Raw genomic sequence first — 23714 nt, 5'->3', positions numbered from 1 at the left:
AATTATTTGGTTAGTCTCCCAGCTTAATAATCAACCAGCTCATTCTTTTGCTACTCTAGATAAATAAAATTAGCTATACGAATAGCTAGTTAATTTCATACAGTAGTCGATTTAACAAGCAAGCCACTCACTAGTTCTTTTACGAAGCATTTATGGACTTTTATTTTTCTTTAAAAAAGAAAACGAAATTTACATTTAAGACCCTAATTTCACCCATTTGTGATTTACACACACTGCCTTAATATTTACAAATCGAGCGATTTATTTTATGTAAGGAGATCTAAATTTACCTGAACTCTTAGATTAATTTAGTACATTAAAAATATTACTAAAATACCCTTTTACTTAACCCAAAAACTCAAAATGCATTTATCAAAATATCTTACCCGAAAATTTTTATCCAGAGTTAAAAAGATGCTCGAAGAGAAGAACCCAGTTTAAATTTTGGCCGGATCTGAGATGCTCTATTTTATTTGAGATTTAAAGTTTGGGAAGAAGTAAGTCGATGGAACGTTCTACCCAAATAGTGTTAGTATTAATCTAATTCAAAATATTTTTCACACATATATTTAATAAATAGACGGCTCAATTTACAAATATAAAAAATGTATAAAAATTTCTCTGAGGAAGAAAAAAAAAAAACCCAAAACTTTGTTCTTGCTTGTGAAGTTGGGCCAAACTTTGATCTGAATTAAGAAACTCTATAGGCAATTTCTTTTGGGCCGGACCAGTTTCTTTACATAAAACTCTGTTTAATCACAGGCTATTTTATTTGTGATAGTAACAATAATATGTCACTAGGTGTACGAAATAATACGTGGAGAACCTCGTAATGTAATTTATGCAACTGAGATGATAGGAATTGTAATAAGCTAGTATCCTCCAATCTACCAACTAAGCTAAAGAAGCCAAGTTACGAAAGCATACCTTCAGTTTTTGCTCCATGGTCTCGAACGGGTATGAAACCTTCCCCCGACACACGAACTACGCTTAAAGGGGCACCATTCATTGTGAATGTTAGTGTTGATGATCATGCTGCCATATTAAATGTGATGTTGGAGACCACGGGGAAATTAATCTGATAAACTCAGCATAAGCCCCAAGCAAGTGTCAACAAGTTAATCCAAGTGATTCAAATGCACAACAGCATGGATTGCATTGAAATTAAGCAAAAAGCTGCAAAAGAAAACCGCGAAATACACGAGAAGATAATTAATACTGCAGTGACATCTAAGGAAAGTCCTCAGTTTGAAATAAACTGCTGAAAGCTATCACATAAACAACCTGAGAGCCGCAGACTAGTGCTCCAACTTTCTCAAGCAAAGGGTGGAGGAGTAATTGACTCATAACTTTGTAAGAAAATATTGCTAAAGACGCAATTTTTCCATCAGCAATGCAAACTTGTTACAAACAGATCACCAGTTTCATAGACTTGGCAAGTGCTATTCCTAGAGGGGAACATATTCCCTCACAAGATTTTCATAGAAAGAGTGACATGGTTAGTACGGCGCAAGTGTATTGACATCGAGTACCATTTTGTTGCTAATACTAGCATCAAAACTTGATGACCATTTCATCTTCACATCTTCCTTCTCAGTCCCATGAAGCTTCAATTTTTCCATAAGGTCCTGCCACCAGAACAATTTTAACTATATCAGAAAGCCAAAAGAAAGTGGAAGCAATCTTGTTAAACAAGAAACTCCAAACATAACCCAACTCAAGGTATCAAGGCTTAAAAGGACCCTGTAAGGATGAAGGATGTAGCCTTATCATCGGCAGGTCTTATTTGCATGGATCATCTACCCAAAAGGTTTCACGATAAACAGATCTTTCATCATAGCCTATGCTTTATCATTCAGTCCAGCTTGTCTAGTCAGCAAGTTCAAAAGCATAGGCTATGACAAAAGCTAATAAAGCCTGAAAAGCCTCATATTCTCAGGTTAGATAAATTCAAACTTAATCGAGTTCACCAAAGTTGCAACAATAGAGAGATTCTTCAGAAATCCATTCATGTAGCATGCATGCTGACCTAACATCTCCTAGTTCTCACTTCTCACTCAAACCCAAAACTGTTTGTGTGAAGACTGAAGATGCAAGTCTTACCGTCACACTAAGTAACCTTCAATGAAGGGCTTGCTCAATATGGTGAAGCATGAATATGCTCTAAAGACCTCTTTTAGATTCTAGCACGGAAAATAGAACACAATTAATTTGCTGTATTTTTAGCTTAACAGTTAACATGCAGGATTTAACATATATAGGCCTGTAAATTAGCAAGAGTGTTAGCAGAAAATTAGTCTAAACAACATAATTGGTATTATGTAACAAGTGAAACTGTAGCAAATAAAAGGAAGAAATAAATAGGAGAAGGACAGTATGATCAAGAGAAGGAAAAGAGACGAATTAATTTCACTGCCCAGAAGATGGGGAGAGGCCCCATTAGAAACTCTTTCGATCTACAGAGATAAAACAGCCATAAACTCTAATCATAACAGGAAACGAAATTCTACATATAAAACATGGATTACAGAAATAATCAATTCTATTCCACATTCCATTCTTGAAACTAAAACTCATTCAGTATTAGTTCAGCTGACCAAATTTGGGCCTCGAAAAGTATATTATAACTTCCGTTTGGAGCAAAATAAAAAAGTTTTCTGGGGTTTAGCAACAAGGCATCAGGTTGGTGTTGTAAAATCCAAGAGAAGGAAATATGATTCAGCACATCTATAATATTTTGATGTCAACTACAAATAGAAGATCCCGAACCCTATCACAGACCAATTCATGATAACTTCTCCCTTCGATTCCAATCACCCGGAATGAACAAATTCCTAACAATAATAGATTCCGAGCACTTGGAACTTCAAAGACTTGTTTTTCTATAGTCTTCTCCATAAGAAAGATGAGAATTCAGCACATAAACAAGAGTGAAAACATACCTTCTCTACTCGTCCTCGCCGCTCTCGTCGCTAAAATAGCTCACTTTCTTCTCCCTCTTCCTCTTCCTCTCCTGCCCCTCACCTCCAACCTCCTCCCTCTCCCTCGCCTTCTCCTCCGCTCCTCTCGTATCCACCACCGACGCCCAATTATCATCATCGAACTCAAACCCCGCCGCCGCCTCCTCCTCCTCCTCCTCCTCATCCCCCCCGCCATCCGATGCCACCACATCACCGCCGCCACGGCGTCCTCCCTGCGATCCCCTCCTCTGCTTCTTCTCCACGGGCCTCTCTCTCGGTCCCAACTGGTTCCTAGGGCACTCGTACGACAAGTGCCCCTCCTCGCCGCACTCGTAGCATCTGGACTTGTCCTTGTACACGCGGCGGCGGATGAACTCGGAAGCGCGGCCGTTGTCGGCCGCGATGGAGGCGGTAAGTTTGCGTCCATTGAGGATCTTCCCGTTCATGGCGGCCGCGGCGGCGGATGCGTGGAGGCGGGAGACGAAGAGGACGAAGGCGACGCCGCGGCTGCGGCGGGAGTCGCGGTCCTTTAGGACAGTGACGCGGGCGACCTTGCCGAAGGTGGAGAAGAGGGTGTGGAGGTCGGAGTTGGTGAGAGAGTAGTCAAGGTTGGAGACGTAGACGGTGGATTTGGATGGGGCGAGGCCGCCGGAGCCGGTTTTGGACTTGGATTTGGAGGAGGAGACAGGGTTGGTGGCGGAGGTGGAAGGGAGAGGGTAGCGGTAGAGGAAGCCGTCGTCGTCTTCGTCGTCGTCGTCGTCGGTTTGCTTTCCCCGGCGAACCATCTCTCGTATTCTGCCAATCGACCGACCGATTGATCCAATCGTGCTGGGGATTTGTTTTGTTTTACAATTTACATCCTTGGGAGCACGTGAGAAGCACGCGTTCATGCAAAGAGAAGCCGCTGTAATTTTGCACTTGGAATCTTGGATGGATATATTTAGACTGGAATCAGGATTTGGTGCCGTGCGGGACCGACTGGTGCCGCTTGGATATGCGCCGATGCTTCGATGTCATCGTCTCACGTATTTAATATTTTTAATGATCTCGATATGCTCAAATTGACTAGGGTAAATTAGCTTGCATCGAACCCCCGCCCAATTAAACTGAGCTCAGGTTTGGTACCAGTGCACCATGTCCATGTCTAGACAAATAGTTCCGCTCTTTCGACCCTCACAAGGAACAGCAAGTTTTTGAGAGAAAACAGCTTGGTTTCGATCATTATACCTATATAATGATTTAGGAGCCAAGATTAAAATTAGCAATCTTGCTGGTTTGGATCGATATAGATTAGTTTTGATTTAGTCAAGAGTACCAAAAGTCCGTCTTTTTAGAGTCCGGGCTTCTATCAGACTAGGCCAGAAAATCCAACAAATCTTAAAAGCAGCGTTCTCAGATCTTAAATGATAGATTAAAAGCAAGCGTGGGCTGATCGCCTCTCTTAGTTTTGAAAATATTTAGCTTCGATTACGCATTAGATCATCATATCACTCATGAGCCGATCACCCCGAATTTTCTACATTTAACCCAACCATATTCCAAAGTTATTTACCTATTTGAGCCTTCAAAAACTACAGTCTGCAGGCAGTAGTTGGACTGCCATTGTTACCAGATTCAAAAAGGTGCTCACTTCACTTGAAACAATCAGAATTCGATCTAGAAGACCAAAAGTGAACAAATAGGCGCTGCTTCGGAAGAGCTTGAGCTTTAACTGGGCGGGAATTGTACAGGTAAAGGATTTATAAGCATGAGCATATATAACTCAGCCACTCAGTAAAGATGGTCATCACGACAAACATACTAGATGCACTGTTGGACGTATAAAAAACATCCAGATGAGCATGGCAAACATAACATTTGAGTTCAACAATATCCACCATATAAATTGTTTCAAATCAACATTTTTAAGTTTGTAAAACCCAATTGGACCAATAAGATAAATACCGACCAAATAAATATTACGCTCAAGTATCATTGACTACATAAACCCCAAGCCCCGACAAGCTTTCACTCAAAGACCATCCACAGAAAGAAGGGAGGGCAGCTTTACACACCAGAGAGGATTTTACCTATATGACTCTGGACGCTTGGGTTTGCTTTGCACTATTGACTCAATCTTTTCAAGCACATCAGGTGTCAGCAGGGGGATAACATCAATAGCCTTCATATTCTCTGCAATCTGTTTCAAAAATTGTGAAATATAAGTAGACAGAAACATTGTACTAAGAGCATGTAAATACTGCTAAAAGCTATGGTTTTAACTAAGGAGATGGTATCAGGACAAGGTAAAATATATCTACTAAACAAGCTATACAAGCATGCTGAACGATTCAATTGACTGACAAAAACCAAGATGCCTTCATCTCATAAGATAATAATCTAAAACCACCTAGTAGCACCTTTTCTTATTAAGCAATTTTATTTTTTGCTAAAAAACACCAGAAAAGCAATTTATCAAGTTTCAAATATATTAAAACCTTGAGAAGTAACTTTGTTTTAAAAACTAAACGTTCAAATAAATAATGTAAAATTTCAAAGTTTGACTCAACATTTCTTGAGATGGTACGTGATTAAATCTGTATACCTGGCTCTCCTTAGTGGCTCCAGTAATTACTGATGAAACATTGGGATTAGATGCACACCAAGCGATGGCAAGTTGAGGTAATGGAACACCCAGTTCATCAGCAATTGGCTTCAGTCCATTCACCTTTCTAAGTACATCATCAACTAGTGATCTGCTTGCAAGGTTCTGCAAAGAGATATGCTAGTTGTTAGTAACATACTAACAACATGAAAAAAAGTATATGCCAATATATTTCCACTGATACTAGAATTATGCTATTAAAACGGTGTCTACATTTGAGACCCAATCAACCTTATATGCACATCAAATTTGGAAAGGTTGACAATGTTCATATCTGAGCATTTTTCCATTGCTTAGCATGTGCCATTAACTAAACTTAATCCAAAGGGGAGATATAATTCACTACTAGCATCACAAAAGATAAGGTTCATATCATTATTTGTCCATTATGTGCTCATGCACACATGATCAAACCAAACAGTGTGTAAAGAAAGACTACAGATAGATGGTGTATCATCATGCCCTTGCCTTCACCTCCAACATGAGACTATAATTCAAGAGATGAACAGGTGCTTTTACCAAGTACAAGATGAATTGGATGACTTTGGTTTGTTTGGATACACCGAAAACCAAGATTAAGACCATTTATTCCTTGGCTGTAGCTAGCTTTTTTCACCCACTCCTAAGTAATAGTAATCATGCTTTTTAGTCAGATGAATCAATTAGTTCTTACAGAACTGAAATGAAAGGAAAAAAGAAATCCATCACACAAGCTGATCCGGTTAGCATCAAAATCATTACAAGTGTCTTCTCTAAAACTGCCACTACAACATTGTTTCGATTGACATGCAAAATTTGATACTAACTAGTGGATGTATTTTCTGTTTTTTGGACACTTGGTAGGTAAACTAGTTAAATCACTATAGAATCATCTAATATCCAAAAATTTCCCATTGTTGTGATTTCACCTTCAATTAATTTCTTAAATAAGCCACTAGTATATGGTAAATCCGATTTAGTTAATGGCAACATAGTCAGCAAAAACATGATGCCATAGAAGTTATACCCTAGTAGTCATAGCAAAGGTCATCCAGCAATTAAGAAATAAAATCATCCAAAGACATGGAAAAGGTGGTTCGGTAATATTGATTAGCCAGAGGACATAAAATGGGAATCCTTCACGACATAAACAATAGCAAAAGAAACAACAAGCATACAATTGGACGCTAACGGATGATGACATAGATTCACATTTCATGATAGTCCGAGTTTGCTTTGCAACAAAGAACTATAAAGTGAAGTTCACTTGAATACAATTTGATGTGCATCAAAACAGAATCTCAGAATTGGAATGGCCAGTCAATCAATTGCGTATCACAGCATATTGAACCCTGAATTTCTGGATTATAAAAATCCATTTTGGTTGTGGCAGAATTAGGAAGCTTGGAACAACAGAACAAGAGACCTAATTCTCATTGTGGTTGTATCCTTGATTTTTGGTTGAAATTTTGGTGATTGTTAGAAGAATATAAATGGACAAAATAGAGAATAAAATAGTAGGGTGATATAAATAGGGCTGACACAGTCAAACACAATTTTGAATTTTTAGGTTGGGAGACTAATTCAGCCTGCAATAATAATCATCGCCTTATGACCAAAAATAATTCCTATTTGTATGGATAAGCTTTTAATGCATGCCTTCTCCTGCCTAATAATCCAAGCAAAGAGAGTCAAATGCTTGCAATTGATTAAATAGGACGCAATGACAACCATTCACTGTTAATGAAAAAGACACCAATAAAATATGACCTTAGATTTTATTACATCTACAGATTACCCATAGTGCACGCCAATTGGCCTCAAAGACTTACCTAGATGACCAATTGATTGACGATATGGTCAATCTCTGAAAGATACATGTTAGCAACAAATTTGTAGGAAATTAAACTAACATATCTGGGACTCTTCAAGACTGATTGATATGAATTTTCTAGTAACTAGAGCAACTTGCTTATAGATCAATACTACTGGTGAAGTCTGTAATAATAAAGAAGTGTTGACGGTGACATGAGGAAAATTATGGTCTAAGTACTAAAAACTAGTATAATACAAGTAAATCTCAAGAACATTGATAGAAGCTCATAACCAATCAACTCTAGATCACGTGTCAAACATTACTATTACATCATGAAAGTTGAGATACCCAATTAAATGCTGACTCAAGTTGAAAGCCACATAACACTACATTACCTTATAATTTTCCAAGGCAAACCTACTGTCAGGAGGTATGTTTCCCTTGCTATATTTCCCTGTCAGAACCCCTGAAGCGAGAGGACTCCACGTGGTTAAACCCAAACCATAGGTGCTGTAGAGAGGCAAATACTCCACCTCCACCTGCAGCAATGCACAAAAATCACAACCAGATCCAGATCAAAGAAAGGAGGATGCAATAGATCAATCATCAGATCGAGATCCCAAATCAAGAGATCTGGATCCAAAAGTGAGCAATCACCTTGTGCCGGGAGAGCAGGTTGTACTCCGGCTGCTCGACGATGGGTCCGACGAGATCGAGCCTATTGGCGACCCCCCAGGCCTCGGTGATCTGCTGCGCGGACCACTCGCTGGTCCCCCAGTAGAACGCCCAACCCTTGTCGATGACGTAGTTCATCGCCCTAACGGTCTCCTCGATGGGCGTGGCGGCGTCGGGGCGGTGGCAGTAGATGACGTCAACGTACTCCATGTCGAGGCGCTTAAGCGAAGCCTTGGTGCCTTCGACGATGTGCTTCCGCGACAAGCCCTTGTCGTTGGGGCCGGGGCCGCCCCAGAAGATCTTGGTGGAGACGACGAGGTCCGAGCGCCGCCATCCGAGCTCGCGGAAGGCCTGGCCCATGATCTCCTCGGCGCGGCCGTTGGCGTAGACCTCGGCGTTGTCGAAGAAGTTGACGCCGTGGTCGCGGCAGCACTGGAGGAGGGACTTCGCCTCCTTCACGTCGATCTGGTTGCCGAAGCTGACCCACGAGCCGTAGGAGAGCTGGCTCACCTTGAGCCCCGACCGGCCGAGGTTCTTGTACTGCATGCTCGCTGCTGCTGAGCGATTCGACACAGGATCTGAGATTGGAACGGGGAGGGGAAAGAGGTTGGAATTTTTTGGGAAGCTTTGGGATGTATTATTTAGGAGTGTTTGTTTGGGGGAAAACAAAAAAAAGGGGGCGAGGAAATCACGTGAGGAGATTCTCTGGGAGGGGGAATGGGGAAACGTGGAGATCGGGTGGCTCCGCCAGCTGGGTGTGGCCACTTTCTAGGTGGGAATGGGGGAGGGAGGGAGGGGTCGGTCGGTCGGTCGGCGGCCGCTTTAGACGGTTGGAGTTACTCTTGGGTGCTTTAAGATTCGTAAACGACGGTGGATGAAATTTCCAGATGCTCCCACTCCCACAGAGCTATACCAATTTCCATTTTCTTTTAATTATTTCTAGAAAGCAGACCTATTTCAATCATAATAAAAGAAAGATATTTTTACATAAATTTGTCCCTAAATATTTTAAACCATCAATTGTCAACAGATCACTGAGCACAGCTAGTTAAACCTAACTAATCAAAATTAAAACTAAAATTAACCAAAAAAAAGATTATTTTATCCTTATTTAAACTACTCAAAATAGTTCGAAAACTACCTAATGTTAACAAATACCATATTACAACAAGAAAAAAAATCTTTCTTTTTCACATTAGAAAGTAAATTATTAAGATATTTTACTCATTTACATATGTTTGTTAACTTTTACAATTATCATTTAAGTATGAATATTATATTTAAAACTAATCATAATGACAATCTCTCTTAGTCAAACAGAATCTCAATGCTGAGTATGATATTTTAAAAAAATAAAATAATGGCAATTAGATATTTATTAAAGTCTGCAATTCTCATTACTGACAGGAATTATTAATAAAAATAAGCAGTTATAACAGAATAAATCGATTTATACAACAAAAGGACTTACTAACCCTGTAGTATATCTCACAAACTTCTTACAGGTTTGTAATGTAGTAATGAAGAGAGTATGGTAAGTAACAGGTTGAGCTCCTCTTTTTGTTTCTCTTTTTCCCCTTCGATTTTAAAACTGGATGTATCAACAAAAGAACAAACAAAAAAAAAAAGATTCAAGAAGTTGAAATATATCAAGCTTAAATCACCAATAAAATCCCAGTTGCCTGATCTTTCTTCCAAAATTGGCTGCATAGCTAGCAGCTGTACGACATTGCCTATGGACATCATAAAGCATGGAGCACTAAAAGAGCGAAAACTTCTTACATTCTCAAATGATGTTCTTGTTTTGCCATGGCCGTTTGCCTGCCATCAAGAATCTACTCGAACATAGGAAATAGCTCTCCAACAAAACACTTAACATCCCATTAGTTCACTGCTATTTCTTGAGGACTGTTGTCGCTCTGAAAAGAAAACAAAATTGAATCAATTTCCTCGGCATCTTCAGATACTGCAGGTCCATCATGGAGAAGAAATCATTTCTGCTCCTATATTCAAATAGGAATCTCTTCTTACATATCCAAGAAGGACCATTCTTGACCAGTGAGTTGGTGGAATTAGCTAGGAAAACTTCTGAGGCATTATAAAGATTGGCACATACGACCTCAGAGAGTAAATAAGAAGGCAGGATACTTTTATTCACTATGTCAACCCATGCTTGCCTGGTAACATCTTTATGGACCTTCAGCAAACCAACTAGCTTTTTAAGGTTCAACAAGAAAGCATCAAGACTGGTATCCTATTTGCTGCATCTCTCAAAATAATACTAACTGGCTTAAACAATAGCACAAGACATTTTGGACAAAAATGGTAAGCTATGACATTTGCATGTGGCAACACAACTGCAAAGCCATTCTATGAAATATGCTACGGCCTACTGTTCCGATCATCTGATATCGTCTCCTCAGAAGATGCATCGCTATCAATAACAACCAAGTTAGTCGGTTCATTGGGAGCTGAACTGTTCTTATTCAAATCCAAGACATCATTCAGTCCAAAACCTGCACTGACAGAGACAGGTTTCTGAGAATTCACATCTGGAGTAGGAAGATCGAGTAGTGATTCCATCGATGGTTCACATATTGAACCGTCAATAGCTTTCACACTACTGATCCTACTGCCAGATGCTGTGCTCTTCCTCTTCAGTATGCCACGCCTCCGAGTGTCCTTAGGTGGAACAGGTGATTCTCTATGATCAGGAATAGAAGTGCTACTTCGTGGGTCACTGTTAAGCAAACCCCTAGAATGCCCAGGCATAAGTGTTGAATTACTTGGCCCACAACGCTTGCCTAACACCTCTCTGAGCCAATGTGGAAGATTATCAGTTGCTGATTGAGTATCATTATTTTTACCAATTTTTTCCAAAGCCTTCTGGTGTTCGATTCCTGCACAGGGGTAAGTGGAACCAACTGGCAAGCTGCTTAAAAATGGATTTGTCGATGAACTTTCACTAGCAAATGAACTGGGTATGCTCAGGCCTGATGGACGATCCCAGCTTCTATTTGGGGCGTGATCATTCTGCAGGTATACATCTCCAAGAGAAAGTTTAGTCTTGTCTGTAAATTTTGGAAATTCCAGGTTTGCAGACCACGCCCCATTTCCACCATATTGGCTATTGGTTGCTCGTTTCGCTAACCAAGCATCATGTGAAACAGGAGGCGGGGAAAGATTTAGTCTAGATGGTCTTGTTGGCTGAAATAGGGTATCGCTCAGAAGTTTTCTTTGCTCAATCTGCCACCTTTCAGCTAAATCTTCCGCAACTCTTGCCTTTGAGAAGCACAATCTTGGATCCGCCAACATCGCATTCCAATTATTTACGCCATATCTTCTCACGCCAATCCAGAGAAAATCCAGTTCATCCTCTGACCAATCATTTACAAACTTCATATCTGACAACCCATCTAACTTTTCTTTCAACGTCAGGGAGCCACTTCTAACATTTTCGAGTAAATGTTTGTGCCTTGATGAAGATACATTATCAAAAGTGCTGTTCCAACAGGGGCCAATATTATATCCACTAACAATGTCTTTGCCAATGCAATGGGATGGTGGTGGCATGCTATAAGAACCCTTATAAGAGATAGCATGGCCTCCAGAACTCAACGGCAAAGATAGATCAGGAAAATTACTACGAGAAGACAAATTTGATCTCTCTACCTGCTGCTGTTGTTTAGAGACAAAATCTCCTAAATCTGTCAAAAGTACTCTTTCCTGGAATGACTTTGATTGGTTCAGAAAGTCCTGAGAGCAATTCTGGAAACAATTAATGATGACATTATAAGATTCTAAACTTTCACAATAACCTACATAAGTACACTTAATGCTTGATTGTTTATCCTATATCTGTAAAAGGATTAATTAGCAGAAAACTCCTAAAATGATAGGCACACACACATGGAACTACATGTTCAGGAAGTTAGAAATGTTCTCAGATTGCAGAGAAATCTACAATATCAGGGCCAACCTAAAGAATTGCAATTATTCGAGAGAAAAAATAGAGTCGAAGCCTAGTCACCTGGTTCAATTCAGTTCGGACAGATGAGTTAGTTGGGAAGGTAGGGGATGGCCTTTCATTGATATTAATCTGCTCTTTGAACAAGCATGTTTTCTCTCTCTTTTTCTCTTGTAATTCTTTATCAAGCGTTTCCAACCATTCCAACTCTTTGTCAGTTCCATCAGCATACTCATCACCCAGAACTATGGGATACCCTCCTGCCGATGAACCTTGGGATTCTAGAATATTTTCTGCTGCTGCTGCTGGTTTACTTGAATCCATCTCAGTTGATATGGGCAGGCAAACAGATAACTCCTTATTACTTGGTTGTTCCATCTTTTCTGGAACATTATTTAGTGAAGTAGTTTTCTCGGAGTTATTCACAATGTCAGCCAATTTATTTCCTTTCTCCTCCCTAATAATGTCTGTGTGACTTGCTTCATGAACTAAACTAGGATCTCTGCTTAGATCAGATGATGGTGCAGCCACTAACTTATTCAATGGACTTTCAGTAACATCTTCTACAGATCGAGAAGGAACTGGATGATGAGGGGCAATATTCACACTTTGTGAGGTAGGAGGACATTGAAGAGGTGAATCTTCACATGCATGTGCACTGCTGTTAACAAAAGAAAGAGCATGTCATATCTCCAGAACCAAAATAAGTAAATAACTACTGTAATAGGCCAAAGTATTAAGTATGCATACCTTTTCGGTTCAGGAGGGCCTTCGGCAGGTCTGAATCCAATTACAGCATCTTTTCCAACATTAATCATCTGTACAGCCATTCACAAAGTAGACAATTTCTTTCATTAGCTTGAAAGGCACTTATTGAAATATATTAGATAAAACATAGGTAAGAACATGAAGTCTAAACACTAAAGTTCTAAATAGAGAGTAACATATGAAGTAAACTCGATAATGAGTCTTAGCATAAACAGAAAATCTTATGCCAGTTTGCTCATGGCTAAGGAGACATATTGGAATGCCTAACTAGTACAGTTTATCAAGCACAAAGAGCCGTGTCCAACTTAATCAATACAGGGCTCAATCGCCTTCAGGAAGATTGCATAGCTAATCATCCCCAAAGAGTCAGTAAAGCAGGAAATACAGAAGCATGGTACATTTCTAATCAGTAGTACATAGAGACAGAGAAAGCAGCATGAGGAGAATTCGTAGCATATGTGAACATTCCTATTGGCTGGCAGACAGTGTATAAAATCCAGCATAACATTACAACTAGACACATGAATCAGAAGCTAGTAAGTTGCATCCATCAACAAGTAATATTTCTCACATATGTGGACATTTCACCTTGAAGACAATGAATTTGGGTAAAGTTATATCAGATTCTGCATGGAAATTCCAAACTGCTCCTCCACATGTTACTTCAAAGACATAATACTAACTGAATGGCATTGAAGTGTTAAAAAGAAACATCAAGGAAGGGCAAATTAGTAGTATGTTCACATGAAGCTTGTAACTAGGTCGCTTCTTGCATGAGCAGCATAGACTTTGCATTTCTGCTGAGATAATAATACATTTATTTTTTTTTAAAAAGACAAATAAATGTTTTTGATTAGATATATATGAACAAAGAGAACTACCAATCTGAATTTCATCAAGAGAGAGAAAAAGGACTAAAAACTTGCAGGACTATTTAGTTTCCTCACCAAGTTATCTTCATCAAGCTGCTGATTTTGGGTTTCAGATTTAGTTTTCAGACTTGACCTCTTCGGAGATACCTCGCTTGGAGACTTTGAAGATGAATCAGCTAGCATATCATTTGATAAATAGGGCTGTGATGAGAAACGCTTTCGCTTGTAAGTTAGTATCACCTTATTGCTCATCTTCTTCACTTATGTAATCAATCTCTACCAATCCACAAACTCTGTATTGACACAGTCCCTGCATATGGGAAGTTAAGCATCGGATGCTCAATATCTACTCTCACAAACACACCAACATAAAAAACTCTTTATTGAAAAAAAAAATAGAACAAAACAATAAAACTAACCCCGCAAGGATAAAATTCCCAACACCACAAGAAACATACTTGTAAACATATCATGCATGCTGAAGCAGATGAACAAACTTTTTTTCTAAGCCTTTTCCCACATTCATTCATTCCAAACTAGGGTTCCATCATCTACTAGCATAAACTTCCTTAAAAAAAATTTGACAACATTGTCATATTACACTCCAAACCCATCAGTGAATTAAGAAAAAATAATCTGATTAATCCCACTACTTCCAGTATCATTTCAACAACAAGTTACTAAAAGAAATTGCAATCACTACATATATACTACAGGCTACAGCTTAGAAATCAGTAACAGCTGAGTAGACTTACCATCTCTCCTTTTCTCCATTTTTCATATTATCATTCAAAAATAATGCTAAAAAGAATGCAAACGAGCAGGAATTATTACCGAGCATGCCACTTAAACTACGACCGCCTCCCCATTTGATGAATTAAAGACGCAAGGCATTAATCGGATAAAATAAGTGAGATTAAACCGTCGGAATCGAACAGGATGGAGAAAGTATCTACCCGAATTTCCAAAATTTTCCAAAGAAATAGAGGAGAAAAGACGAAATTTTTGGGGGAGACTCAGAGAGGGAGAGAGAGAGATGCCTCTGCTGCCTCCTGTCTTCTTTCTTTTCTAGTAATATATTTTTTTCTTTTTCTTTTTTTTTCTGGAGTGAGAGGGAAATAAAAGCTCCACTGATTGACTTATGTACCCTCATCTGTTTCGCTCAGGTCGCTTTAAAAAGGGGGGCTTTTTCGTCATTTAGAGCCGTCGATTCTTACGAGTCTCCCGAGGCGTTGGTGGCTGTGCGGCTCCTCGCCGGAGTCCTCGCGCCTTTCCGTCGAACTACCACGCGCACAGCACGTGATATTAGTACTCTACACACACGTATAAATTGTTTCCAATATATGGAGAAGGATTTGGACATTATACCCTGCCTAACGTTGCCTTTTATATTTACTTGTTTCCGGAATTAGTTTGAATTACTGGATGTGCTCAAAGGATACACTCAATTCAATTAAATGGACAATTCAAAGGGTAGTAGTCTCTAGTATTATTTCAGCGTAGTGGCTGAACACATTACTCTGCGGTGGCTGAACAAGTTACTCTGCGACAGAATGTTCTGAAGTTGAATCCCACACGATATAGAATTATAGCTTCTAAATAATTTAAACACGCTACTATAAATATCCGTAGGTTCACGCTTAGCAATAACCTTTGCTACGTGTTTGATCATCTTAAGACAGCCCATGCATACATCTCACTAGTTAATAGACAGGCAAAATCTATTAAATATTTGTCGTTATATGTCTATTAAGTATTTGTCGTTATATGTTGTTGATCAGACAAGAAGACTTTCATATTTCCAAACATTATCAATTATTTAAAATTTTCAAAAATTTACTTTATTATCTTATATTTTACTTTTATTATTGTTCACACAATTACTATATAGTATTTATTGTTCATCTCCGTATTTTAATTTTATTATCTTAAAAATTATATGAATTAAATTTAGCTTAATAAAGATTGACGACAGAGTGACTATTCAAAAATAACGTCTAACACTACTATGGACTTGAGTGCGACAAATTTATCCGTAGAGATATAATTAATTTAACTCATCTATATAATAAACGTTCATTAACTAAACTAACTTAGCAGTTCTTTTTATATAGTAAAAGCAAAATATCAAAGTAAACAACTAAAATACTTCAAAGCAAAAATTGCCTTAGTATATACCAAAAAGAACACCAATACTATAGCAGTGCAAGTGTGACAAGTTTACCCTATGCAATGATATAATTAATTTAACTCGTCCATATAATAACCGTTCATTAACTAAACTAACTGTAGAATAATTTTTATATAATAAAAGTAAAAGATAAAGATAAATATCTAAAATACTCAAAGTTGTCTAGCGTCTTAAAAGTGTTACAAGTTTACTTATGGAGGGATATAATTAATTTAACTCATCTATACGATGATAATCGTTCATTAACTAAACTAATTATAGGGTGTTTTTAATGCAGTAAAAGCAAAATATTGGGTTAAATAATATTTACATATGTTAGGGTATGAACATAAGTAAAAATAAAATATACGATGTTTTTAAAAATTTCCCAAAATTTCTTAGATATACAAACCGTGTTACTCCAAATTCGGATCTAAATCTCCTGGTAACCCGAATCCGTAAATCTATCCACATTATCCACTCGAAGAAAACAAAGGATTGGAGACGACTACTCACCACCGTCGAGCAAAAAAATGGCGACGCTTTCGTCTCTTCTTCCCTCCTCTCTCTACTCCAATTACTCTCAACTTTCTTCCCCTTCTCCCTCCTTCTCTTCAATCGCCTCACTTCGATTCCCGCGATCCCTCCCTTTGCTTCGGCAATGGAGTTGGAAGCCATTACCAACTCCTCGTGGAATAGTGAAGGCAGTCGCAGCGGAGGAGGAGGGCCCACCTGCCGGCCAACCCGTTTCCGTCCCCATTTCGCCTTCCGACATGCTCACCATGTTCTTCAAGGCACGTTTCCCCTCCCTTACCTCTCTTAGGTTCCTCTTCATTTTTGGAATTTTCTTATGGTGGTTTGGTTCGTTGGGTTGTTGGTATGAAGGCCGAAGGAACCATGGATGAGTCCGCAATTCATGCAGTCGCGAAGGCTCTTGAGGTTTGTTTGGCAATTACCCAATTGTTGTTGAGATGATTGTTTTCTCAATTGGGTTTTCGGTCTTGGTTCAGGGAACAGAAGGCGTAAGTGATTTGATGGTTCAAGTTACGGAGGGAATCGCTAGTGTGGAGGTGAGATCGGCTTATTTCCTTGCATTTTTCTTATGCTTGAATTATTTGAATTGGATAGTCTTTTGTGTCAAAATTTGTTTCTTTTACTTTAGGACTTTGGATTTGATTGTTTATTCTTAAATCATTTGAATTTTGTTTAGTTATCTATTCAGAGTAGGATTTAAGATGTCAAGTCGTATTAGGCCTTGAAATTTACTAATATCCGAGCAATGCTGTTGCCTCAACGTTCACATTCTATATCTATATTGTGATATCTTTCATTCCAACCAATTCCTGTGAGAGGTTTCTTCTTTGTGTTTGAGCAAGCCTTCATTTAGAAGTCTCACATAGCTTTTAAGATATAATATATATATAGCATGAATCTCAAAAACTATTATGAACTTCTTGACAATTGATGCGAATGGGGATTGACAATGTCTTATTCTCTGCCTGTCTACCAAGTACTGTCAATTTTTAAGTTATAGGAGCCCCTCACTTCATCTGGACAAAATGGTTCAATCATCAGATTCAGAGTTCAACCATAAAATTCAACTTGCAACTCTTCAGTTGGGAGTATTAAAAAAAAAGCTAATGGTTTAACTCTGGCAACTCATTCCACACCTTTCACTTTTTCAAGCTGTTGAGTTAGAGAAGACCTTGTTCTTTTGTATAACCAATTCCTTGCCGATAGGCATTACATGCTTACAGAAGACCTTGTTCTTTTGTATAACCAGTTGTCATTGTAGTTAAACAAGTTAATGGATTAAATTAAAGAAACATACTTAGAATTATGTGTTGCCTGTTAATTAGCATAATTTGTGTCATGACTTCTACTCAGAGTATGTAACGGAATCCATGTATTGTGACACTGCAAGTCCAAAGCTATATGAAATCTAGAAAGAAGAAGCAAATATTCAAAAACCTTGGATATACTTGTGGGCTTTCTTGGTAGTTACTCTTACTCTTTCATGGTTAACGAACAGATTGCCCGAGATAAAAGAAAAACATATAAAAAGATGCAAATTCTTTTTTCCATGTAACAGTGGCATTATAATTGGAATTGATCTTCTTGGTGCAGTTAACTAAACAGACTACCGTGCAAGCAACAGGGGTGGCCTCCAATTTGGTTGAGATCATCCAAGGTTCAGGATTCAAGTTGCAGAATCTGAATCTGAGTTTTGAAGATGAAGAAGATTCCATCAACTAGTCATATACGGCGATGGATATGCCTGTTGTTGATTTTAGTGCTAAGCATCTCCCTTTTTCCTCCCTAATTTTCCCTCTGCTGGTCTCAATGTTGTCATCTAGGATACAAGTAAAATCTCTTGCAAGGATCTGATGAAGGTTTGAAGGATGTATTTGGTGCACTTCTATATGTAATCTGTGGTACTGGTATTCAATGTGATCAGAGGAGAACAATGCACATTCTGCTGAAACTAGATTCTTCTCAAATCTTTTCCAAGAAAAAAGAGTATTCAATGTGTGATCAGAAGATAGCTCTGCACATTCTGCTGAAACTACATTCTTCTCAGTTCTTTTCCAAGAAAACAAAAGGACAAGAGGAAGAACTATTAGCTGATTCATCACATCATCCAAGAATCACTGTCTCTTGTTGACTGGAAATGTGATGTTTTAATAGTTATTTTACATATGATAAAGAGCAAACACTTCTTATTTTCGAAGCAAAGTTCTTACTCACTAAAATGGTAATCACAATTAGATTTTTCCTTGGCCGCTCAATAAAAACAAAGTTGAAAGAGAGAAAAAAAAGAAAGATCTTATATACAAAGAAAAGGATAAATCTTTGGCAGTGGATCTAATGATCTTATTTTGTGGTTTTTGGTCGCTGCAATTGATTGCTTTTCTAGTTTTTCTTAACCATTGAGCGAGAAATCTGGTCCTACTTATAGTTAACATTTTAAAATAGCAACTCCTGAGTCCTGGCCTGGAGTTTTGTTCTTCAACTTAATATATGAGACGAATAATACAATGGTGATTGGCAAGCGACTAGTTATCTATAGTTACTAGTTACTAATATTTAATAGTAACGGGTCAGGCCCATTAACTAAATCGGGCTAGGTCTCGTCTCACCTTTAAAAAAAACCACTACAAATATAGTTGTTGAGAGTGGGATTTGAACCCACGCCCTTTCGGACCAGAACCTTAATCTGGCGCCTTAGACCAACTCGGCCATCTCAACAGTTGGAAAAGATAATGAGATGTTGGGGATAGTTGAAGTAATTTATAAATACTAAATCAAATATTCCATAATACTGGGTCAAACAACCTGAATATTCGCCATCAAACCATTTACATTAATAAAATCATGTAAATCTATTGAATAATTAAAAATAGTCATATGTCTGATGAAATAGATACATCTTTCTCTTTCTCTTCACCGACTTTATTCATCATAGAATTTAGTCGTCATCTGTCGCATTCTTATTTTTTCTAGAAGCGACCTCTTCTTTCCCTTTATTTTATTCTTTTCTCTAATCGCAAGTATCCCTATCCCCATATCATCTATCTTTCATCACCATTATGAACTCCCTTCAATTCAAACACCCAAGCTAACCCTCTTATTAGTTCGGTTCGTAACATATTTATTAAAAAAATATAGAAAAATAACTATTCTATTTTCCCAAGATATTAACTATTAGTTTTCTTTTACCACATAAATCTTTCTAAGGTCTTAAATAAGAGCGCTCTAATTTAAGATCTAATTTAGCTATTCCAATAATTGTCTCTCTAAAATATAATCCTAGCTCCACCACTGCTCAATGCACTAGTAAATTTTAAAATTATGTGATGCCTCATGTCATCCTGCCACTACTTTTGCCTTGCCTTTCTTACTAAAAGAATTATTATTCATTTGCAAGTGAAGTCCTAACAAGTTCTAGTTCCCCACTACATGAGCAGAATTAGGGATCATATCCTTTATTCAGATACCAATCAAGCATCCTTGCCATGTTCTCCTGGATATTCCCTCTGGATCTCTTTAGCTTTTGCTTTTCCAATTTAAAAACCTCTCTGTCTACTTAGTTTACTCCCAAATGGCTTTGTAATGCTCTGCATATATATGCACAAGTAGATGCACAGATGCAAAGGGTGATACACTTGTTCAACTTGCTTGATTTCAAGGCCCACAAACAGCCTTGAAATATCTTCCAGAAAGTAGGCAAGTCACTTAGTCTTTTTTGAGATGTTTGGCTGAATGCAACTTTAATAATTAACAATTGTTTCCAACTCCAAGTGCAAGTAGCTGAGGAACAAAATCCTAAATCAAATTTATTTATACAGTATGCATTCTTAAGGTGATTTGGATCCCAATTAAATGTCGTTGGAATCCTTGTGGAAAATTGATACAGAGTATAGAAAGTGAGCTACTGCATGGCTATAGGTAGCAAATGGTCATGAAGAGCAAAAATACAAATTTGATTCCGAGAGTTCTCATTTGCATAAAATGTCAAAATTATTTTTAATTTTATTAGATCACTCTAAAGATTCGGCGAGGGAGTAAGATATTTATTAGAGATAAAATTATAAATAATTAAATAAAATTTATCGCACATTATAATAGTATATATCATATTTCAGATATTAAATATATATATATATATTATTTGCTATGTACAATTTTATTTTTAATAAATATTTTTAAATTCGATTTGTAAATTAATTAATACGATGTAAAAGATAATAATTTTAGTATAAATATAAATTTTATTAGGAGATGAAGTTAATTTAGGTGTCTAATTATATATAAATTTTCATAGTTTCCTAATTCAAACTCGAGGTGATGTCACGACTCTAATAATGCCGTATCTTGTAGCCTGACTGTAGTAGAGAGGAGGGATCAGTGTGGGCCCGCCCTGCTGACTGCCAGTGTGACTTCCGGGACCGCCGGTCCCTCTATCGCGCTTGCCCATAGTATAAAGCTTTTGAGTAGTTTTCGGTGAGAATAAAAAGGCTCACCCCTACCAAGACGAAGGGGTGACAATCGGGATCAAGTCAGATTCGGGTCGAGTTAAGATAGTACTAACACGAACACGACCCGTTTAATAAACGGGTCAATTTTTTTAAACACGAGCACGACCCGTTTATTAAACGGGTAACACGACACGACCCGTATAACTCATTTAATAAATAAATTATATTTTTTATATAACCCGTTTAACTCGTTTAATAAATATATTATATTTTTTATTCAACTCATTTAACCACTTGTTTAACCCATAAATACAACCCATTTAAATTTACATCCATTTAACCTGTTTAGAGTTAATCGGCGTAATACATCACCCACACAGATAAACTATCACAAATTTACACAAATCCAGCATAATTTACAATATTGTAGGAAAATTGAGTAAAAATAAATTCAAATTGTCTCAAGCTTCAACGTTGGTGTTGACAAAGCACAGCGGTGGAGGCAAGGCTCTAGGAGCTGGCTCCCATGGCGCGAGCTCCGGATCTGCCAAGGAAGACGAGGTGGTCGGTGCGGCTAGGGACGGAGAGGCGGTTGGAGGAGAGTGAACGCAGCAAAGAAAGGAGAGGAGGGCAGGCGGAGACGAGGAAAGGGATAGAGGCACTATGGCAAGCAGATACAAGGACGGAGGCACCGTGGCAGACGGTTGTGGCAAGCGAAGAAAGAGCGGGGGCGACAGGCGGAGATTGCAGCACGGCGGCAAGCGAAGACTGCAGCACAGCGAAAAGCGAAGACAGGGAGAGAAGGAGAGGAGATGCGGCAAGCGGAGAAAGGGAGCGGGGGCGGCAGGCGGAGATTGCAACACGACAGTAGGCGGAGACTGCAGCACCGCGAAAAGCGAAGACAGGGAGAGACTCGGCGGTGGGCGGTGGGCGGTGGGCGGTAGGCGAAGACAAAGAGAGGAGACGGCAGGCGGAGATGCAGGAGATGGGGAGTGCAGATGGCAGGCGGAGACGCGGGAGACACGGGAGACGCGGAGTGGAGACAGCAGGAGGTAGGCGGAGATGCGGGAGGCGGCAGGTGGAGACGCGGTGGCAAACGATCGCCGTTGGAGAGAGAGATTAGAGATGGGGGCAAAAAATTTAGAAAGGCAGAGGCGGCTAGAGGAGTGGAGAGTGGAGAGGGTTAGCTAGGTTAGGTTACTTTATAATATATATATTTGAGAGAGAGAGGGTTAGGTTTATATATATATATATATATATATATATATATATATATATATATATATATATATATATATATATATATATATACGGGTTGGCGGGTTGACCCGACCCAACTCGACCCGACCCGTATAATTAAACGGGTCAAATGGGTCAAAACGGGTCGGTTGTATAAACCCGAACACGACCCGTTTATTAAACGGGTTAGGCGGGTTGACCCGTTTATGACCCGAACCCGATTATACCAAACCCAAACCCGATTAAATGCCGGGTTATCGTGTCGGGTTATCGGGTCGGGTCAAATTTTGCCACCCCTACCAAGACGACAAGAGACCATCGAGGACGGTTAGGGGTGCGTCGCCGTGTCGGCCAACTTAAAGCTCACGTGCTGTGAGCATAACGCTTGAATACTTTTATTAGTTATTTTTTTATGTTTTTTTTATAGAAATTTTTACTGGTAATTTGACTATGAGACAATTAAGACCATTGCTATCGTTACTAGTATTATTATTTTTTACTATTTTTTTCTAGTTATTTGCTGCTGCAAGTTAAGAATATTATTTCTCTCTCTCTCTCTCTCTCTCTTATCTTTAGTTTTGTGAAAAAATTAGCTTACCCAAGCTATATTTATTTAGGAAACAGGAGATAGAAAGGCAGTAGATAAAAAATAGAGGAGGGAGAAAAAGTCCTTCAAAGACTTTTACTATAGCTCGAGAAAGCTAATCAAGGAGCGACAGGGGAAGGAGAGCTTCCAAATCTTCCGATAGGGAGATTCAAACTTCAAAGGTCTAACAAAATGATTTTCTACTGTAATGTTGTTTCCAAACAAAGTCACCGGAGCGCTACCACTGTGACCAATAACCATTAACCGACAGCGAGGTCGATGATGGCACATCTAGCTTTAGCTTGGGAAGCAATTGAGAAGGAGATGGCTGAGCGTCACTGCCAAGGGGACATAGAAAAGTTCTTTGACTAGCTCCCTTCCTCATGAAGATATCATCCAACAACAGAAAGTCATTATTTTTTCTCGAGTTAGATAGAGCTAGGGAGAAGAAAGAAGCCCCGGAAGTTGATAATATTGGGTAGAACAAACAATAACATCCAAAAAGTAGTGTCCTTTTGGGAAGTCAAGTGTTCTTTTGGGAAGTCAAGTGGCTCATGATATTTTTGCTGGGAGGAACTGAACTTTACTTCCCCACTAATGTTTTTTTTTTTTTTTTAATATTATTTTTATAATGAACAAATGCTTGCTCCCCAAAACCTATGGGTTTCCATTTATGGTGTAATTTTACACAGGCATAGCATTCTGTAACCGTCCCATCAACCCGGGAAAAACCTAACCCACTTTAGCGACTTTTTACGAATCAATATTCTCTGCCAAAATAATTTTGTAAATTAAATCCACTTGTCGCTCTATCCTTCCCTCCTCACCTTTTTCATGTCTATACCCTCAAATATACAATCCCGTGAGGAATTGGTGCGGACTCGATTCTAGAATTCGGTTAGATGCGTGCATAACATAATTATCATCAACATATATCCATCCAACTACTACACACACATCCGCTTAAGATGCAATCAAAGCCGTAGGATGCAAGTCGATTGATGCGTTGGACCTCATCCAACGGTGCTGAAACCATGCTCAACCCAATTTCACCCTCTC

At 38.7% G+C, this 23714-nt stretch overlaps 4 protein-coding genes and 1 non-coding gene across 10 annotated transcripts; 1 reads left to right on the top strand and 4 right to left on the bottom strand.

Annotated features, from left to right (window-relative positions):
- Positions 1–1128: 1128 nt before the first annotated feature.
- Positions 1129–3901, bottom strand: LOC140786730 (uncharacterized). 2 transcript variants are annotated; one of them, XR_012108696.1, is made up of 3 exons: positions 2943–3901; positions 2104–2183; positions 1129–1628 (listed from the first exon to the last, which is right to left on the bottom strand). XR_012108696.1 is itself a non-coding variant. In XM_073135356.1 (2 exons), the coding sequence occupies exon 1, from the start codon at positions 3848–3850 to the stop codon at positions 2948–2950; it is 903 nt and encodes a 300-aa protein (XP_072991457.1). In that variant the 5' UTR covers positions 3851–3895; the 3' UTR covers positions 1129–1628; positions 2943–2947. The 2 variants fall into 2 exon arrangements, 1 of the variants encoding a protein (XP_072991457.1); XM_073135356.1 differs by lacking the exon at positions 2104–2183 and having other exon boundaries at positions 2943–3895.
- Positions 3902–4816: 915 nt separating this feature from the next.
- On the bottom strand, positions 4817–9015 carry LOC140786720 (probable voltage-gated potassium channel subunit beta). The gene is made up of 4 exons (XM_073135346.1): positions 8057–9015; positions 7795–7938; positions 5545–5709; positions 4817–5139 (listed from the first exon to the last, which is right to left on the bottom strand). The coding sequence occupies exons 1-4, from the start codon at positions 8618–8620 to the stop codon at positions 5026–5028; spliced, it is 987 nt and encodes a 328-aa protein (XP_072991447.1). The 5' UTR covers positions 8621–9015; the 3' UTR covers positions 4817–5025.
- A 489-nt stretch (positions 9016–9504) lies between these two features.
- On the bottom strand, positions 9505–14795 carry LOC140800645 (uncharacterized). Of its 4 annotated transcripts, none has more exons than XM_073155531.1 (5): positions 14638–14795; positions 13757–13991; positions 12792–12859; positions 12105–12702; positions 9505–11842 (listed from the first exon to the last, which is right to left on the bottom strand). In XM_073155531.1, exons 2-5 carry the CDS (start codon positions 13931–13933, stop codon positions 10457–10459), a joined length of 2229 nt encoding a protein of 742 aa, XP_073011632.1. In that variant the 5' UTR covers positions 13934–13991; positions 14638–14795; the 3' UTR covers positions 9505–10456. The 4 variants fall into 4 exon arrangements, with proteins under 4 accessions (XP_073011632.1, XP_073011714.1, XP_073011549.1 ...); XM_073155613.1 differs by having other exon boundaries at positions 12105–12699; positions 14516–14731; XM_073155448.1 differs by having other exon boundaries at positions 14516–14649.
- Positions 14796–16340: 1545 nt separating this feature from the next.
- LOC140794661 (uncharacterized) lies at positions 16341–18336 on the top strand. 2 transcript variants are annotated; one of them, XM_073146789.1, is made up of 4 exons: positions 16341–16645; positions 16737–16790; positions 16862–16921; positions 17979–18336. In XM_073146789.1, the coding sequence occupies exons 1-4, from the start codon at positions 16385–16387 to the stop codon at positions 18105–18107; spliced, it is 504 nt and encodes a 167-aa protein (XP_073002890.1). In that variant the 5' UTR covers positions 16341–16384; the 3' UTR covers positions 18108–18336. The 2 variants fall into 2 exon arrangements, with proteins under 2 accessions (XP_073002890.1, XP_073002898.1); XM_073146797.1 differs by lacking the exon at positions 16737–16790.
- Positions 18337–19019: 683 nt separating this feature from the next.
- On the bottom strand, positions 19020–19100 carry TRNAL-AAG (transfer RNA leucine (anticodon AAG)). Its single transcript has one exon. It is a non-coding gene; the product is annotated as a tRNA-Leu (tRNA).
- Between the last annotated feature and the right edge of the window lie 4614 nt (positions 19101–23714).

This window comes from Typha latifolia, chromosome 1 (genome assembly GCF_019914945.1).
Source record: "Typha latifolia isolate L0001 chromosome 1, TyphaL0001v2, whole genome shotgun sequence".
In the NCBI taxonomy this organism is placed as follows: domain Eukaryota; kingdom Viridiplantae; phylum Streptophyta; class Magnoliopsida; order Poales; family Typhaceae; genus Typha; species Typha latifolia.
This window is presented reverse-complemented; position numbering and strand designations above follow the sequence as displayed.